Source organism: Pavona decussata, unplaced genomic scaffold (genome assembly GCF_977016875.1).
Source record: "Pavona decussata unplaced genomic scaffold, jaPavDecu1.1 SCAFFOLD_16, whole genome shotgun sequence".
Taxonomy (NCBI): Eukaryota; Metazoa; Cnidaria; class Anthozoa; order Scleractinia; family Agariciidae; genus Pavona; species Pavona decussata.
This window is the reverse complement of record NW_028145439.1, coordinates 1,724,349-1,744,448: the sequence shown is the minus strand read 5'-3', so window position 1 is coordinate 1,744,448 and position 20,100 is coordinate 1,724,349. Positions and strand designations below refer to the sequence as shown.

The 20,100-nt window shown below is 39.8% G+C and overlaps 1 protein-coding gene across 2 annotated transcripts; it reads left to right on the top strand.

Moving 5' to 3' along the window:
- Positions 1-5: 5 nt before the first annotated feature.
- LOC146487267 (pre-mRNA-processing factor 39-like) lies at positions 6-19,568 on the top strand. 2 transcript variants are annotated; one of them, XM_085086774.1, is made up of 13 exons: positions 6-140; positions 316-542; positions 858-983; positions 1,368-1,483; positions 1,957-2,124; positions 3,737-3,894; positions 9,605-9,687; positions 10,164-10,563; positions 13,076-13,284; positions 14,166-14,225; positions 16,038-16,315; positions 17,359-17,569; positions 18,836-19,568. In XM_085086774.1, exons 1-13 carry the CDS (start codon positions 74-76, stop codon positions 18,902-18,904), a joined length of 2,172 nt encoding a protein of 723 aa, XP_084942900.1. In that variant the 5' UTR covers positions 6-73; the 3' UTR covers positions 18,905-19,568. The 2 variants fall into 2 exon arrangements, with proteins under 2 accessions (XP_084942900.1, XP_084942908.1); XM_085086782.1 differs by lacking the exons at positions 6-140; positions 316-542 and adding an exon at positions 701-754.
- Positions 19,569-20,100: the final 532 nt, after the last annotated feature.

The following is a 20,100-nucleotide window of genomic DNA, read 5'->3' as shown; positions in this document are numbered from 1 at the left end:
CTTCGTAAACGGATTTCCTGATGTTTAGTCACCAGGTCCTGTCGGACGGACAAGTCATCGAGGCAAATCGAAAATGGCGGCCGAAGAGAATGGCGTTGTTAGTGGAACACAATCCGTCGAATATCTGGCCCATCCCGAAGGTACTCGCCGTGGCTTTTCAATCTTAGTAAATAAGTTGCAGTTTATTGTAGAATGCACATTAGTGTACAATGTTGCATGTTTTTTTTGTCTATCAATTCGACTATTTAATCCGTCGACATTCTTTTAATCTAATGCTAACAATATTTGGTGGTTTTGAATTGCATTAAAATTCAGGAACTGAAGAAGGTAATAGCAAGACCATGAGAGATGATATCGATACAGAGATGCCTGAAGTGAAGCAAAATGGAACGGCTGCAGAAGTGCACGAAAATTCTACAGACGCCCCTGTTGCTGAAGAAGAAGTTGTCAACGAGCAAGAACTAAAATACTGGAAAGCTGTCAAAGAAAATCCCGCTGATTTCACTAGCTGGACTTATCTTTTGCAGTTTGTCGAACAAGAGGTTTGTTATCAATAAGACTTACCTGTTTGGTTTAAATTTTACTTGCAAGCTGCAATACGGTTAATTAATTTAAGCTTAGTACAATTTTGCATTGTTTTTTTTTTCCAGAAGCACGTTTTCGAATTCTGACAAAACATTAATTCTCTTTGTTTCTAAAGGATAATTTTAGCCCTTTACTTGGATAAAACCATGCAAGTCAGCGTTTGTTGGAGGTTAAATTTCTCGTTTTATTTCAGCCTGCACTTTCCTTTAGATCACTGTTATAAAGAGATGATTGTCACTAACTTGGTATTTGGAATTTTCTTTCTCTCATAGAACAAACTTTCCTCAGCAAGGCAAGCTTTTGAAGCTTTCTTCAAACGTTATCCTTACTGCTATGGATACTGGAAGAAGTTCGCAGATATGGAGAGGAAGAACGGCAACACTGACAAGGCGAAAGAGGTATGCACGCACAGTGCAAATCAGCTTAAATACCCCTTGTCCATACCGGAAAGTTTGTATCTTATATGCCAAAGTTTAACGTCACAATTTTAGCATAAAAATTTGTTACGCCAACCTCAAGTTTAGTCCATACCAAAAAAGTGCATATAATCCATGCAAAATACGCCAGAAGTGGGCGTAAGTTGCTTAGCTCCACGCCAAAGACCTTTGGCCTGTAACATACTTGTTTTCTAGTATGGTCCCTCATAAGCAGGTAGATGAAGCAAGAGGCCATATTTGATCCCATCCTCCAAAGAGAGGGTGAGCAAAAAATTAAACCTTTTCCTTAATTATGTTTACCCTTAAAATTGATGACCTGTGCTATTTTTTGTTTTTTTGCCTCAGGTGTTTGAGAGTGCTATTTCCTCTATTCCTCTCAGCGTGGATTTGTGGGTACATTATCTCAACTTTTCTTCTCAGACCACCAAGGGCCAGCTTGATGGCCCACAACTGATGCGAAGGTAACTTTGTTCTGCACAGTTGACCGTACTGACACTGAATATCTGTTCTCCAGGAAAAGTGCTCGTCACTCCAAGACATGACAAGAGAATATGTTGGTTTTGTTGACCTAAAGATTGCACGCCCGAGGGATTACTCGTCATCAATGAGTGTGTTGTGTTCAAACTTTGAGAGTTTTGTTTTTGAATTTCTGAATTTGATTTGTTTTGGCAGTTAATCTAACCCCCATAATTTGTTGTGCCATGTGTTTCTTGTTAGTAACTGCAGTTAGGTTGGTAGTGGGCGAGGCGACCCATGCTGGCCTCCTTCAGGTCATTCGGTATTGGGTACTTTACTGATGGAAAAGGTATTTTAATGCTTCAATCCATTCAGTCCTGTTTTAATTTTGCTGCATCTAAAAGTCAGCAAATGGCACCCCTAGTAGCGCTTTTTTTCTAAATTTGTTCTTCTGGTTCTTTTTGCTCTCATTTTATAGTTTATTTGAGCGAGCTGTATCTACTGCTGGTGAGGAATTTAGAGCAGACAAACTGTGGGATGCATATGTTGAGTGGGAAAAGAGCCAGGGCCAGCTGCAGAGAGTGACTGCTTTGTATGACAGAGTCTTTAAGGTTCCTACACAGAATTACAGCCAGCATTTTGAAAAGTAAGCCTTGTTTCGTTTTCTTTTCGTTATTATCTGTTTCAACACTAGATTAACATCATGTTAGACTTCCACATAGTGCTGACACGTTACCTTAAACCAAATGTGGAAAGCATGATGCAAGCTTCCTAAACAAAAATTTTCATGTCCACCATCTCTTGCCAACAAACTTCAAGCATACAATGTTGAATTTGTCATTGCCATTGTTCAATATATTATTATTATGAATGAATAGTATCTAAGTGAAAACTGATGGATAAGAAATAACTAAGATGCACTTAAAAAAGGTCAGAATTTGCATTACATTGTAGTCAACTGCAACTCCAGTATTGATTGATTTCTACAGTGTTGCCACCCAATTTGATTGTCTGTTTGCAAAAACATTTTCTTAATACAAAAGAAGACAGGGATTTTTTTGGTTTGATGTACCACAAATTTATTTCTCTGTCTTTGAACTTTTGCTGTAATCTCTGACATTCCATGTTGCACCCTATTTTTGGTGGTTGTGCCAGGCAATAGCATGCACTCAGTTGCAGGGGTTTCATTAAGTTTTGAAGTAGGGGGGCACCTATAGGAGAGTAGCTGGGCAGAAAATTAAATTACACTTGAAGTGAATTTCTTTATTACACGGAATGCCCGCAGGGCATGACGTGTCTAGGTTTCGGTCGGGTATCTTTTTTTTCATCGGTGTCGCAAATGTGCACATTAATTTATGCATTAAACTCTGTCCTCCCCTAGTAAGGATATTTTGTTCTGATTGTCTTCAACAGAAGCGGCCCAATCAAAATCTATTTTTCAGGCACATATCACGAGAGAGGGGACCCACTCATCACTTCTGTGTGACGTCAAATTATCATTTGATTTATTCATTAAAACTAGATTAAATTCTTCCCTCTCCCAGAAGGGATCTATTGTTTTGATTGTCTTGAACAAAAGCGGCCCAATCAAACTCCATTATCTGCGCGTATATCACGAGGGAGGGGACCCACTCATCTCTACTTGTGTGACGTCAAAGCAAATCATCATTTGGAAAAGTTGTTTTCGTTCAATGGCGGCCACATGTCTGAATTTAAGACTCCGGATCTTCCGTTTTCAGAGAGAAAACCAACCTTTTTCAAGCAGTAAATCGAAATAATAACTTCTAGGTAGTTCTCGACAGTTGAAACGGCGGAAATTGGGAGAGTTCACAGCAAAGAAAATCCGCTTTAAAAAACAGATCGAATGATCAACGTGAAGGATTAGAGCTAGAGGAGGCCAGACCAGTTCAGCGGGGTCATGACGTTATTGCATAGTTATTTCTGGTATGATCCCTAGTAACACAACGATAAGTATCACGCAATATATCTGAATAAAACCATTCAGACAATTATTTCAATGGCCAAGGGAGGATATTTTTTAAATATCTACGAAACATACAATGGGGAATAATTGGGGCTACATTAAGCATTCCGTGTAATGCCATTAGAGGGGCATCTTGTGTTCAGGTTGAAAGTAGGCAGGTACTGACTCTTGTTTATCCTGGTACTGGTACCCGGGTCCCGCCTTCTAACGAGAACCCTGAATTGTAATTGGATAAATTGGCATCATGTCAACTCAATCTAATTTGTGTTTCCAGGTTTAAGCAGCACATAAACTCAAACCCAATAGCTGCAGTACTGTGTACAGAAGAACTTCTAAGGCTCAGGGCAGAAGTAGCAGCTGCCCCTCCTGGTGTAACTTCTGGAGATGCTGAACCCCTCATCAGTGTTTCTCCCACTTCAACTAATCCACCAGGTAAAAACATTTAAAGTCAACAGTCGTTGCTATTCAACAGTTGATTGTACAGTGCAGCTCAGAAATAAGCGAACATCGCATACGCGTACCAAACGCAAGTAATACGCGTATGCGTATGTTGTCATATTTGTATGTCCTGCCTTTGTTATTCATTGCCATACCTTTGCTTTATGTGGCATTGTCTTGCACAACAAAAGAAACGGTAAAGTAACAGCGTCAGCCTGCAGCACGAAATTTGAATAATGACAATCGACAGGACTATAATAGAACGCGTTTAGAACCTCGCTTTGTCAAACTCGTATACAAGGTCTCGTATTTCGAAGCTTGCTCGCTTCGGAAACTCAACGATAAAAAACGTTATTACCAACATGCTCTTTTTTGTCAATTTGATTCTTCGAGAAAAGAAAAATAGTTTATCGAATTAATATTACTTGCTGGACGAGCGTTAACAACAAACTTCGCGTTCACTTTGTCGCTACTGGCACAACAAGCTCGAAGGTCAAGAACGCGGCGGCTGTGGTATTTTGAAACTTACTGCTTTACAAGCGATGATTCGACAACCAGTCGATTAATTTTTCTTTTACTAAAATGTATTCGGTAAGAAAATAACTTTTAGCTTGCTCGTCTACACTACCTGTGGAAACAGCGCTAAACAGTCTAAACAAGCATGATCATAAATATTGTGACATGTATCTTTCGTTGATGTTTACATATCGTTAGTGATGGTCGGTGCGGCAGAATGAATTTGCATTATATTAATTATCAAAAAAGGATATCTCCGGTTCTCTTCGGCAGAATTCGCTGATTTAAATGGTAAAATGCTCTCCATTCATAGACAGGATTTTCCTTCGAAGTTTCTGTGATGTGCCGATCACATTTATTTGATTCTTCTGCAAGGAAAAGTTTTGGTTTTTCAGCACGCTTCGGCGTGAGCCATTGTGAAATGTTATTGTCTTTGTAGCGTCACGGCGAGGACTGAAAAAAACGTATATCTCCTGGTCTCTTTGGCAGAATTCACTGATTCAAACGGTAAAATGCTCTCCCTTCATTGGCAATATTTTTCTTGAAACTTCCTGTGACGCGCCGATCACATTTATTTAATTTTTCTGCAAGGAAAAGTTTTGGTTTGGCACGCGCCGGCGTTAGTCCATTGTGAAATGTTATTTGTCTTTGTAGCGTCACGGCAAGGACTGAAAAAACGATATCTCTGGTTCTCTTAAGCAGAATTCGCTGATTCAAACGTTAAAGTGCTCTTTCTTCAAAGCCAAGAGTTTTCTTCAAAGTTTCTATGATGTGCCGATCACAAATTTGTAAACATTACGCGCGAACATTACAGTGCCGCCTGAATCCATATGCACATTGGCACGCGTGAACCGCAAGGGCAGAACGCATGAAGGGCCGCGCGGTTCACGAGACGAAACCGTGCGGTTCACGAGACGAAACCGCGCGGTTCACGAGACGAAACCTAGGTTTAATATTTCCCGCGGTCAAAAGGACGAGGCCCAAACACAATAGCATTTTATAGCCCATTGTGAGTTTATTGTTTTCAGTTGAATAGATTTTTTTCTCAAGTAAACCGCATGAAACATGAAACGCCGCCTTGAAATGCAGCCGGTCTTTGGAATCGTCGTGTGGGAGACTAATCTTGGACTGCTCTAGGTGCATGGATTTTCACCATCTCGTAATTCAACGTACACAAGCTGTCCATGCATTTTCTCTAGCCGTTTAAATTCAAGCGGATTTCCGAAAACAGATCCAGGAAACAGATTGAGCGCGCGATTTGCTTTCGTCCGATGAATGTTACATGACTCGCGCGACATGCATTACCCGTAATATAATTTAATGGTGACTTCCTCAAGTTCTTCTCGAAATGTTTCAAGTTAAATCAAAATTTAAAGGAATTCATTACCTTTAGATAAAAAAATGTCTTTCCTCTCTTTCAAAAAAATTATCAATGGTTTATTATTTACGTTAATGCGATGCGCTTTATGTCAGTTTCGAAAAGTAAGCGTCATCTTGGCGGCTTTTGCACAGTGCAAGCAATGTTGTAATTTGCTTCTAATCCATGCTTTTGTGTATTTACTTATCTAAGCGGCTGAAAAAAATATTTCTGTGTGTACTTTTCTAGTATGGAGAAACGGACGTTTTTACTCGGAAATTCCGACACATGAAAATCGAAAATATGCAAATCATTCGCATTGAACCTTTTCAATTGCGGTAGGCCGTGCCGTCACAGCTGTTCGTTTGTAGTTTTGCCGACGATAAAGGAAATTATTACGCTTGAATACTGCACAAACGCTATTTGACGCTCGGCAAACAAAAAAAAGTTTCATTCGTTATGCAAAAGAAGAAAAATATTTGTGGAAAACAAACGAAAACATTACGCATGCAAATTGCGAACGAAATTAATCGAAGCGTGACAACAGGGACAACGCTTCATTCGCCATTTTCGATCAATTTGTTTGAAAAATTTCGAGTTCTGCACGGATACTTTGATAGCAGATTTACTGAGCGATAAATAATAAGTTATACGTGAAAATTGTCGAATTTTAACTTCAAAGTCCTTTGTATTGACGTACGCTTTGATCTCGAGTGACAGTAGCTTAAGCCGTGAGCGATGCATCGATGAGATCGCGAGAGGTGGCCGTGGTTTCCGTGAAAATCTCTTGGGTAAATGCGACCTGATAACTAACAATGAAACACAAACAAAGAGCAAACAAAGGCAATTAAGAGCACAAAGACGCGGCCAATGAAGAACGCATGATTGCCTAGGTTTCGTCTCGGTTTCGTCTCGTGCCTCGTTCGTTCCTCTCGAGGTGGACGCAAGGGCAAAACACGTGCACTGCCCTTGCGTCCACCTCGTGAAACCCGCGGCTGATGTACATATGGATTCAGGCGGTACTGTATGCGTTATTTTTGGCAAGTGTACGTTTATAAAAAATATGCCGCCGCGAGCGTAAGCTGAATTGCAGCTCAAGAAATGGAGTGCTTTAGAAAAGACAATTAAAATATCAAGTGGTTCCCTCTCAACATGAGGCAATCGCCAGCGGTCAACAAAAAACAGCCGGAATAAGCACAAGACGATCAACAAACATGCAGCTTGACCACCATTTTTTCAGTGTTTTTTGAAATGCCCATTGAAATCATCTACAATAGAAGAAACAATAGGCTAGCTCATACATACTAATGAGGCATACGCGTATAAGTATATACGCGTATGCGTATATGTCAATACGCGTATGCGTATATACGCATACGTGTATTATATGCGTTTTACGCGCACATTTTGGTTCGCTTATTTCCGAGCTGCACTGTAGTTGAATACTAATATATAAATCTTATTCGATGTTATAACATATAGCACTCGTGGCTATTTTGCGAGTTGCGTAGTATATTTCCGAGCCCAGAAGGGGCAAAGAAAAATATGAGCAATGAGCAAAATGTCCACAAGTATTATATCATCGAATAAGAGATTTATTATTCCACTACAAAAACAGTTTATTATTTTAGCTTCTCTGTTTTGGTAGCAGTGTCGAAAAACACTCGGCATTATCTGTCCATTATGGCGCATGCGAATGACGTAAACACAGAAAGCCAGTGAAATGTCGTTGCCCGTATTCGCTCTGTTGTAAACCGGTCAAACCAGGACACTACAGTGTATTGCGGTCTCATATTTTGTGCCTTCTCTTGACCTTATTTGGTGAAATGACATAATAGTGGAATAATAAATGTAGAGTAAGGTTGTAGTCCATTTTCAACATGTTGAACTGCCAAAGAAAACATCAAGACATTTATCATGGCACCAACAAGTCTACACATTGGGAAATGTTGAATGCTGCTGAACCATGTGTCATTAGCCTAAGCAAAAGCATGTCAGCTGCAGGGGGAGGTGCTGTGGTACAGTTCAGGACCTCTAATCAGGAGATCAGAGGGTTGGTGGTTGCAAGCTGAGTTGGTCTCCTCATTATCCTGTTATTTTCTTGAACAAGAACCTTCACTCCAAATTGTCTCTCTCGCTACCCCGGTGTAAAAATGTGTTCCAACAGCAAAGTGCTGGTGGTAACCCTTTGATTGAAAAGCATGTCATTCAATAGAGAGGGATAATCCTTGTAGCAGTGTTCCAGATAAACTTTCAATAACAGTGAGTTTGTGAGTCTCTACAAATCTTCCTGAGTTCACCATTTAAAATGTTGGGTTTTTGACCCAAGACACCTCTCTTATTTGGAGCACTTCTTATAGTTGCTTTATGCTATGGAAAGTGGTTGCTCATGACAACTGGTTACTCTATGATCTGTAGAGTGTCTTACCTTTTGATACAGTGTTCAACAGCATGACAGAAAGAGATCAATCCTGTGGCAACTATACTAGTAAATACGTCTGTTTAGTGACTGTTTGCTCAGTCCCTGTTGCCTAAAGCAACTGTACTGGTTTGCTTCCATTTGATCTCTTCTCTCGCATTGAGTAGAGGTGATGCCGAAGTACTACCATTGATTCCAAATCCATATTTGAGGGACATTTAACCCATTATGCACCAGCCGTTTCCAGAGGTTTTCCAAATTCAGCAAAATTGGCAAAGTGGTTATTTCCTACCCCATGTGCAGTAAAAATACAAAACTTACAGGGCAAAAAAAGAACACCCCTTTAGTCCAAGATAGTTAAAATTACTAATTGTGGAATAAAATACACTAGTTGTTAATTTTCCAAAACCCAAACTTAAAGGTAAAAATTTCCGAAATTCACATGGGTGAAATTTGAACCGTTTTGAGAGCATGTGTTTGTTTACGCAAGATTACACAGTTGTCACGTTTTCTCAATGAAAATAGAAAGAAAAACACACAGAAAGCTTTCGTAAATGAAAAATTTATTCAGAAAAGTCTTTGTTTACGCCTTAGAAAGAAACGCCCATAATTCTAAATGCGAGACGAGAGACGCGCAAGCGATTTGAAGGAACAAAAAGTCCAATTCAAAGTGAATTTATCAACCTGTGCAGGGCACGTTTTTCAAATATTTCACAAAAACTGTTCAGAGTACAAAGAATTGGTCAATTAGAATAGTATTTCAGTACAAATTCACAATCAAACCTGTAATTTTTTGGCTGTTGAATTCCCGGAAGTACTCTAAAATTTTGCAGAAAGTCCGTGGCCTGAATAATGCTTTGAGCTGTCTGCTCACTCGTCGCCTGAATAAAACAACAATTTGTACTCGAAGCGCAATTTCTTCACCGTTATTTCTTGGATTTCCGCTGTCGAAACTGTTGAGTATTCCTTAGTAGTTCTTCTTTCGATTTACCATTTCGAAAAGGTGTGTTTTCCTTCCTTTCCGAAAATCGGCAACTTAAAATTTAGCCGCGCGGCCCACGAGGCAACAAAAATTGAAATTTGACTCCTCTTCCTATAGACAAAAAGTTTTTTTGTCTAGGTCCCCCAAAGACTTAAAAATATATGTGCAGTAAGTGGATTCTGATTGGTTATTCCTTTCTGAAGGCAATGAGAACAATAGGGGACAAAAAATCTCTTGTAGGGAGGGGTAGGACTCGAACGCAGACCGAAATCACGGCTGGTTTTGGCCGGCACGGTGCGTAATGGGTTAGCAATGTATAGGACACAAAGTAACTTAGATGGCTCCAGGAACTGAGGGCCTCTGGTTTACAGTTATCGTTCCTGTGTGTGTCAAACAAGGTAAAGCCATATGTTTTTCGTCATTTATGTAGGTGTTGAAGAAGATGCAGAAGCTGATGAGGTTGCTCCTGGTACAGAGACTGCTCCCGGAGCAGAAAGCTCAGTCACATCCCAGGTAATACATTATCCTTTCAACCCTTTAAGCCCTAACAGTGATCAGCATCAAATTTCTCCTTGTAATATCAATGCTAATTGTACTGTCAAGTGTGGTTCCTGTGCAAGAGAGGGAGGGAGGGTTAATAAGGGGATTTATGGTTATAGAACTTCTAAGAATCATTCAGCTGTAACAGTTATAACTTACCACACAAATTAAAGAAGTTTTTTAAAAACTTTAGTATAGTTGATTCACTTGCTGTTGACATTAAGCTTTCGGTTTCGACCTCTAACCGTGATCACAAAGTAATCTTGCCTCTGGAAACGTTGAGGTAACTAGATGTGTTATCAGGCTTAGAGGTCCAACCCTTCAAAAACTTTATGTCATCAGCAAGCAAATCCAGTATACAAAAGAGTTTTAAAATCTTCTTTAATTAGTTCTTTCCTGGATAGATGAATTACAGTTTGGATCAATGATTTTTTTTTCTGCTTCTGTAGGATGATGCAGAGACAATAGCTATACGAGAGAAAGTGATTGCAGCTAGGCAAAAGATGTTTAATGCCTTGGAAGAAGAAGTACGAAAACGGTGGCCATTTGAGGAGGCTATAAAGAGACCCTACTTTCATGTCAAGCCTTTGGAGCGTGTTCAGTTAAAGAACTGGAGAGAATATCTGGACTTTGAAATAAGCAGTGGAGACCACAAGAGGGTGGTTGTTCTCTTTGAACGTTGTGTTATTGCATGTGCATTGTATGAAGACTTTTGGCAACGGTTTGCCTCGTACATGGAAGGTCACAGTATGGAGAAATGTCGGCATGTCTATGAAAGAGCCTGCACAATACATCTGCCAAGAAAGCCATCCATTCATTTAGCTTGGGCTGCTTTTGAAGAACAACAAGGTGAGTTGCTCTGTCAAAGTTTGTGGGATGACATCACTTACAGCTGTGTAACAAATGTGTAATTGGTTTGACAGCAATGTTTTTTCCCTCTCAAACAAACATTTCCAAAATTACAATTCAATCTGGAGAGTGTCCCCAATTAGTGCTCTTTGCTAAATACGCCCATTTTTATTCATTTGTTCGTTCCTTCATTCATTCATTTTTCCTTGCGCTCGCGTAGCGAGGTCAATAAATTTGTCGGACCAAAGGCCAGCGCTTGGGAGCTAAGCTGCGCGAATTCGAGCAGAAAATATATATATATCCTTGAAGATGTCCGTACTGTTGCCTGGCAACAGTGCGCAAACAAAGTATGAATGACGTCAGACAAGGGAAGGTTGCTAGGCAGCCACAGGTTGGGAGACATGCTGGCGTCAGACGGAGTTTGTTGGAACAAAATTTGCATACATCGGAAAAGTTTTCCGTTCAGTGCCGGATTAAAGTTCACTGGATGGAGATATCTCTGCAGACTCTTTTCCCTTTCTTCCAGAAACCTTGTGTCAGCGGTAAAATAATTTCCCGTGGGAAATAAATTCATCGAACACGACAGCGCTGCACGCCCGTTGTACATTTCGTCGTGTCAGAAATAGATTTCAACTGCAAACGAGCCTGTGGAACTACGAAAAGACCATGCTCATCAAAATAGTTGCTTTGTTTAGAAACCTTTTAATCTCCTCATTTGATGCTTTAATACGAGTAAAGAGGGCTTTCCACCCAGCCCTAGCTTCGCGATGTTTTGCGAGTCACGTATTTCTAGTATAAAAATAATTTTAAGACCACTACAGATGACAAAATGATTGTGCCACCTAAAACTTCATCTTGTATTAATTTTGTTGGTCTGAGTCCGAAGGTTGAGGTGAAAATAATTGCTTGGTGGTTACCGTATTTACCCATGTATAATGCGCGCCCATGTATAATACGCACCCCAATTTTGGACCATGTTTTGGAAGAAAATAAAAATAAGACAACTCAACTGCATCCATCCATCCATTATCTTGGGCAGCAATAACAACGCCGTGTTTGTTGGCCACCTTAGGGAGCGTTTTTCTTTTGAAGATTGCCATCGGTCTGAGCTTCAATCCATCGCCAGCGCACGCCAACACAACTGTTACGCGGTTCTTCTCGTTCCCGGTCGTGCGAATCTTGATTGTTTTCTCTCCTGTGTTGTGGATGGTTCGATTTGGTGGCATGTCGAATGTTAGTGGCGTTTCGTCCATGTTAGCAATAACGTGTAGTGGATAATTATGTTCCTTGCGACGGTCGATGATAAATCGGTGGAATCGGACGATTTTCTCTTCATAATCGTCGGGAAGCCGTTGAGCAAGAGTTGTCTTCTGGCAAAGTGACAGGCCATGCCGTTTCATAAAACACTGGCACCAGTGGTTTCCTGCCTTGAACTGCCCTGCTGGAATTCTGTATTTATCCTGCTTTGCCATTTGGAGTGCTTTCAGTCTCACCATCGATGGTAAAATAGCGAGGCCGTTGTTCCGTTTCTCCATGATCCATTCGAGAAGATCGATCTCGAGTTCTGGCCATGCCGCTTTCTTGCCGCGATTTGCCCGCTTTAGTCTTGGCATTTTCTCCAGGTTTTCCTTGCTCCTTCTCCACAGTTGGACATTACTCTCAGATATTCCAAACTCTCGTTCAGCAGCGCGATTTCCATGCTGTTCGGCGTAATTGATGATTCGTAATTTATCAGACACTGTGTAACTGAGTTTCGTAGCCATGTTGATGTTTTGATCGCTTTAAAGGAAACCTCCACTCTCGAAACATGTTGACTTTATATTATTGAAAATACAATTTTCTTTGAAATTTCATTGGAAAACATGGAAATAATATTTCAGTTTCGGAAAAATCATGATTTGATTATCGGCTATTTTCACTTTAAAATTCCCTGCGCGCCGCCATCTTGGATCGCATGACGTAATAAGGTTGCTCAATTGTTTTACACAACAGGACTTCTGCTGAATAACAATAGCAGCAACCATTACACGTCATAAAACTCAAAATGGCTGCCCCCAGGAAATTTAAAAGCGAAAGTTGTCGATAATCATATCTAATTTTTAACACACTTGAATGTCATTTCTACGTTTCAGACAAAAATTTAGAATTTAGACACTATTTCCAACACTTACCCGTCAATTTGTTGTGAGAGTGGAGGTTCTCTTTAAATTGATTGTTTTGTTGATCAGCTGTTGCATTTAAGTACTCGTTTTAATTTAATCACGGATCGGAGTTGTTAAGTTTCCATTGGTAGTTTGTTTTACTCTTAAATTAAAGACCACTTATATCGCACCTTTCAGTGTCTTTGTTATGCTAAATCGCGCGTGGGTCCAAACAAAGGATTCCGTGTATAATACGCATCTCAATTTTAGACGCTAATTTCAGGGAAAATAAGTGCGCATTATACACGGGTAAATACGGTATTGGTTTGTGAATATGAACTAACTTAACTAGAAGTCATCTGTGTTATTAGGAAATGCTGCCAAAGCATCAGAGATCCTGGCAGAGTTAGACAAAGCAGTACCAGGTATAATAATGGTCAAGCTGAGGAGAATAAACCTTGAAAGACGAAGGAAACACTTTGATGTTGTGGTAACACTGTATGAAGAGGCCATGGTGGAGACCAGTGACCAGGAACTTGCCACATTTTTTGCCATTAGATACTCAAGATTCCTAGCTAAGGTATGTGTGTCACTGTACAACTTTCCATACAGGTTCAATTCAATACTTACAGTATTTGCCTTGCGCATTGTACTATTGTAGTAAAGTGAACCATCGTCCTTTGACTTTCAGAAATGGCTAGATGGCTAGACAATTAATTATACTAAGTTTCAGAGTAGAGGGCTATGATCTAGAAGTAGATGGCTTAGGCTTGGTTCATGCTAGCGATGTGCAAATGCAAATGCAAATGGCATTATTGCTCAAGATTTAAAGGAGCCATTTCTTTGCAAAATGTCAAACTGAAAACTCAAAAAAAAAAAAAAATAAATAAGTAAGATTAGATTTTGAACTGTTCTTGTTATTAATTTGTGCTAATTAAACTCTACGTAACTAAAATTACTGCTACAGGGTACAAAATAGCGAAAAATGGCCAATTGAGGCAGGTACACTCTGTAGCAAAGGAAGAAAAAATTTAAAATTAAATTTTAATACTTATATAGCGCCCTTTAACATCTAAATGATCAAAGGTGCTTTACAATCCAAGAAAGCTAATATTCACAAATCAATTAATTACAAATCAAATCAAATCAAATGTTGGTTTTTGAGGAGAGGGGAAAACCGGAGTACCCGGAGAAAAACCTCTCGGAGCAGAGTAGAGAACCAACAAACTCAGCCCACTTATGACGCCAAGTCCGGGAATCGAACCCGGGCCACATTGGTGGAAGGCGAGTGCTCAACAACTGCGCCAACCCTGCTCCCCCATTTATGAAAAAAAAAACTGATTCCACATGTGGTGGCCTCTGTGAAGCAAACAAAAATATTATCAGTGGAGGTTCGCCAGTGTAACAATTTGTTTTGTTCACTTTTATTACATTTTATTTCTGTGATAAATGAACTAACAGGTCATGGGTAATGTGGATCAAGCACGGACAATGTTGAAAGGTGCCCTGGAGAAAGATAAGGTAAATAAATGTTATTGACTTTTTATTAATTATATTAATTTGATGGGTTGATTACTGTGCAGTAGAATTCTAAGTAAAGTGAAAAATTAATAAGCAAATGAGCTCCCCTAGCTGATCTGAAGGGAAACATCCTAAGATATGAATGGGGTGTATGAAAGTGAAAATGTGCGCCAGTACGAGTTTCATACCGGTATCACATCATTTTGTCATATTGTGTTTACATAAAGGGATGAGATTTTATTCCACGCTTACATGAAGGGACACTCCATGCCGGCCAATGTGTGTTTAAATAAACATGGTGTCCACCCCGGCTATGCATGTGCTACTCGTTCCAGACTCCTAGGAGGGTGATTTCATGCCAGAACAAACAGTCTTACCAGATTTACAGTGCATCATTTTTCGTACCAGAATGAAAATCTTGTTCCAGTGCAGTGACCGGAGTAAACTCTTACCAGTTTGAGATTTTGTGCTGGTATCGTGTACACAAATACAGAGCCACAAGATGGAACCAGAGTGAACTCGTACCAGAATAAAAGTCACACTGGTGTCATGTAAACACCTCCCTTATAACCTAGAATGTAAGCCCATGGACTGTTAGGTGTGTCACGCCCTACCCACCTGAAACACACAACTCCATCTCATAATAAGTGCCACCAAAAACAAGCCCTACCCAAATGAGCCTCTCAAAATTTATGTGAATGAGTGCAAGCCCTGATGATGTCATGGTGCATATATCATATCATGGCTTTTACCTTCAGATCAATTGTTGTTTAATAGGTCTGTTATTAGGTTTCTAGTTTTCCACACCTAGTTGTGCAGACATGTAGTTCTGCCTTCCAATCAATACAATAGTAGTGTCTTGTTTTCAAGAAAAAGGAAGAAGAAAGATGGTGTACAACTGTATTCAGCAGGCAACCTTTAGCTAGTGGATATGTCAACTCCGTGACTCTTCACTCGTTCCCTGTTGCCAACAAAAATGCATTGTGCAATTTTTCCTTTCCTTACGATTTACTGTATGGAAATCGTTTGCTATCTGCAACATTTTATCAGAAATCACTTGTTGATTGAGAGATTAGATTTTAGAGGGTGTTACACGAGACAAGTGTGACTCACGTCAAGAGAGGAACTCGGTGTAAATAACAGTTAAATGGGCAACATGTCATATTTATTACTAGTAATAATCAAAGATTAGGGATTCTATTCGATGTTAACAGGCTCTCTCTCTTTTTTTTTTGCCAAGTTGGTGATGATGTCATCTGCCCCTGCAAAATCTGTGGGGGATGCCAGATACGCATCTCAAGATCCATTCATTTGTTGATTGTCCCATACAATCTCAACTCCTATCTGTATTACATGTAGGACTGCGTTCTTTCTATGTCAAATGTAACAAACTGTTTTCAGACCAGTCCGAGATTATTGGTCCTTTGTTCAGCATTTGCTTTTGGGGTTCATACCTTTGTCATGTAAAGTACATGCAGTACCACTTCCTGAGCTTGTCTTACTCTTGGGCCTATTAATTTTAGTCCAGGGTCAGAGCACAGGCCACAGACAAATCCCAGTTACTTCCTTAGTCTCTGGCTAAAATAATGTTCTTAATGCTGCCGTTGGCTGTTCTTGGGACTTGTTGGTTTGCTCTTAGTCCCTCTTCCAGCTGTTGCTACATGTAGGTCTGCCTCTCAGCCTCTTACCCTGTAGATTTTACACAAGAGCTTGCTGGTGATGCTGTTAGCTGGAGTGTCCTCCATGTAAGGTACCATGTGGTATCCCACTTCCTGAGGTAAAGTTTATTCTCCATTTCTTTCCACTTGCTAGGATAACAAGAGGTTGTACCTTCAGCTGCTGGATTTGGAACTTGGTACATATCCAGTGAGTGAAGAGAAGGTTGAGGAGGTGTTTGAGTTGGTCAGGGATAGTGAACTGGACACAGAAGTCAAACAGGGATTTTCCCAGAGAAGAGTTGAGTTTCTGGAAGATTTCAGTGCTGACGTTGCTAAAATAATGGCAGCTCAGGAGAACCATGCCAAACTGTACAAAGGAAAGTCAACTTTGATCCCTTTGAGTGGAAGAAAAAGGTCACAGGAAGGAGATGGGTAAGTCGTCAAATTATGTTTTCACATTTTCCAACTTTCGAACCACTCTCGTACCCAGAGTCCTCTGGTTTTTGGTCAGCGGTTGGTGGCCAGTAGAGACTCTGGGGTACTGGAACTTTATTACCACAGGTTTTCTGCGGTAAAACAATGGAAGCTGTTTTGAGCTGTTATGGGACAGCCAATCAAAAAATTTGAATAAACTTCTAGTTCCCCAGAGTCTCTACTGGCGACCACCCGCTGACCAAAAATCCAGAGGACTCTGGGTACATGATGGCTTTCTAACAGGCTCAATCAGGTAAAGACTAAGACTTGTAACATTGAAGTTCACTTTTCAATCATAAGTTGACCAGGCAATGGCTGGTTACAATTTTGAAATTTTCATGTTGTGAGTTTTTTTGCAAGCATTGTGCATTTAAATGTTTTGTTTTTTTTGGTGATTATTCCTGTCCGTCATTAATATTGTAACAGCAACATGGCTTCAATTTTTACTCATTTGCAGGATGCAGGCAACCTTTTGCTAGTGGATGTGTCTGCTCTGTGACCCTTCACTCGTTCCCTGTTGCCAATAGAAATTTAGCATTTTGCAACTATACAAGCTCCTTGCATTCATTGCTGGAGATAATTTGTGGGCTGCTACAATAAATAATTTATTGATAAAATCTTACTGTGTTTTCACTCACCAATTTAAGAGTATATGAAGAACATAGAACACGACAAATTAAAAATCCCAATAGAGGGTATTCGTATTCTCTGTACTGAACTTGAACTACATGTAGCTTGCACATAAGGCATGAGCAGATCAGGCAGCTGATCCACCTCTGGCTGGTTGGGATTTTTGATCATGTTATGTTCAAGTTAAATTATTTCTTTGAAGTTTAATGCTCGAAGTTTAACACTGCTGAGAGTAAATAAAGGTCATTACTATCATCATCATATCATTGTCATCATTATCAGCATTATTTTTGTTTGTGACCAGCTACTTTCCGTTTGGAGTTGGCTTTTCCAAAGTTTAATGACAACCGTTTAATGTCATTGAATTCCAGCTCAGATATCAAGTCTAAGATAGCCAAAAGTGAAGAAGTAGTCGCTGATAGCAGTCAGCAAGTTACCAGTGCAGCTCTGACAGGTGTCGAGGCTTATGACACGTCGTACTCCTCAGCTGCTGCCTACACTCCCACTGCTTCAGCCTACAGCTATGCCACCCCTACTCAGAGCCAGTGGGCTGCTTACTCCGCTTACTCTGCTGCAAACCCGGTAAGATCTCATTCTGTCAGAACTGGGCAATAGCATTGTACCTAGGTACACTGTATTCGCAGGAATGTTGGTAAAAGCCGATGACCAGTGAATATCACCATCTGAAAGAGATCTTATCGCTAGCTTATACTTGGGACTAATGTTAGAGATGCACAATTCAAAAGAGTTGGCTGGGTTTATAATGTTCCTGCTGAGGTTTTTCTTAGCTACACCCCTGGCCTACATGGTGTAAAATTTGAATGGCTTCAAGTTGTTTCGCAAATTGTAAAAACAAATCCACAAAAAAATTTACCCCTATTTGTGTGTGCATGCAATTAAGCCTGGTTTTCACTGGTAATGCAAACACAGACTGCGTCACTAGTGAAAACCAGACTTTACCCTACCATTGAATTTTTAAGTATCATTTTCACCTGTGTTCATTTTGAATGGTTGCACTTAAGGTTTTCATCCACAGACTTAACTGTGAGAACCATATTATATCAACTCACTTGTACAGTGATCGCATTGAGTGTGTTTGGACTGCTTGTCAGGCGGGCTGCTGTTCACCCTTACGTCCTGCCAGTAAATCTGTGAACTGTGCATGTTACATTGTGGAGCTTTTTAAGGAGGCAACCTTGCTAGTGGACATGTCTGTTCAGTGACTGTTTGCTCGTTCCCTGTTGCCAATAGCAACTGTACCATTCTGCTTTCATTGGATCCTTGTTCTTATATTGATGAGAATCAACTAAAGCAGATGTACTAATATAGTCCTTTGTTGACATAGAAGACTGTAGGACATCTCCCTTGGTTGAATTTATTTTTATTAGAGTGGCTTTTAACCCTTTAAACCCAAATACTGACCAGCCACAATTTTGTTGCGCTGTTGCAAAACAAGTTGCATTAACCGTAACATGCCCTGAAATGAACTTGTCAAATGTTGCTAAAACCATTGCACGAAGTACAACCGACTTCTACCTTCGGCTTGTTGGAACAACAAAAAAATTCCAAAACCTATTCATTTCAGGGCATGTTACATTAGGCAACGATTTGTGCAACTTGACAAAACAACAAAATTGCAAGACAAGTTGCAAGAAAATTGCCTAGTGTAACAGCAACTCTACAAAGGGTTGAGTAAAAATTATATTGTCCCCCTTCACTGCCTTTATGACAAAGTGGGTACTTGTATGTCATAATAAATGTTTTGGTTCTCGAGTGTCTGTGTGGCTAAACAGTTGAACCCCTGCACACCATAGGCGGACACCAGGTAATGTTCTGTCTTTGTTTCAGAATACCTACAATTACAATCAGTGGTATCAACAGTATGGGGCAGCATATGGGCATGCTCACCAACAGTAGAGGGAATAACACCAAGTTCATAGGGCATACCTAGCGCTTACCAGATGATATGGCAGTGGTAGGACTGTGAAACAGTAAAAATGCTTGGGTTACCTGTGAATGGCCAGTGTTGAAAAGAATTGATTGTGGATTTCACTATGTTCTGGAGAGGCATGCCTTGAAGAAGGCCATTTCCATTCTGGCTAAAATGTCATTTTAATTGCCTTGAATCAGTATGTGGTTCATAGAACTTATTGCTGACTTTGGTCTACATGACTTGCTTTTAAATGTTCCAAACCTAATGCAGTGATTGGCTACTGCATCAGTCATTCCAGGATGTGACCTGTTAACTTGTGGTTCAGCAAAAAATTATTTGTAAATAAACTGACGGCAACTACAAACTAGTGGCTTAGTATAATCACACTTGTGTTGCATTATCTGTTTGACGTCAGACATATAATTGTGCATTCTACAAACAAGCTTTTTGTGGAGGTTTTCTGAAAGTGTATTTATTCCAGATTTTAACTTGGAATTCCTTCACCAATTCAAAGTCGTGTTTTTTTAAAAAAAAGCTGTAGTTGAAATCTCTGTGGTGACAGCTGTCACATTGTAGAGTTCTAAATCCTGTTGTAATTACATTGTCACAGTACATGGTTTTTAATAAAACATGTTGTCATGTGCTGCAGGTCTTTGGTTTGGAGTAAATAATTTTACTGTTGGTATTTTCCTCCTTTATGATTACCTTAAGCAAGATTTTTTTATTTAGTCAGCTTTTGATAAATAATTTTTTTTAAAGATTTCTTTTTCCAAATGTGGAAGTCTTACTTCTGTGCGACTCAACATTTTTATAAAAGCCTTGGCATGGCAAATTTATATCACTATTATTATCATCATCATCCAATTAATGCCAAGTTTTTTGCATGTGAAATTGTTGAAGTTTGAATTTAACTTAACATAATCCTGCTCGCAAGTCCACGGTGTTTATGTATTGTTTAACACTCGAGCAGCAGTGTTTTATCGCGATTTAAAACCATGAGGCACAGCCAAGTTGTTTTAGACCCGATAAAACACGTGCGGCAAGTGTTTTTTGAACACCTGCAAAAACATTCCTGGAAAAGTGTGTCAATAGAGTTCATAACAATGATGCTTTTGTGAACGTTGGAAATTAGCATGCGAGAAAAACATTAAACACCACATACTAATCAGTAATGAGGTTT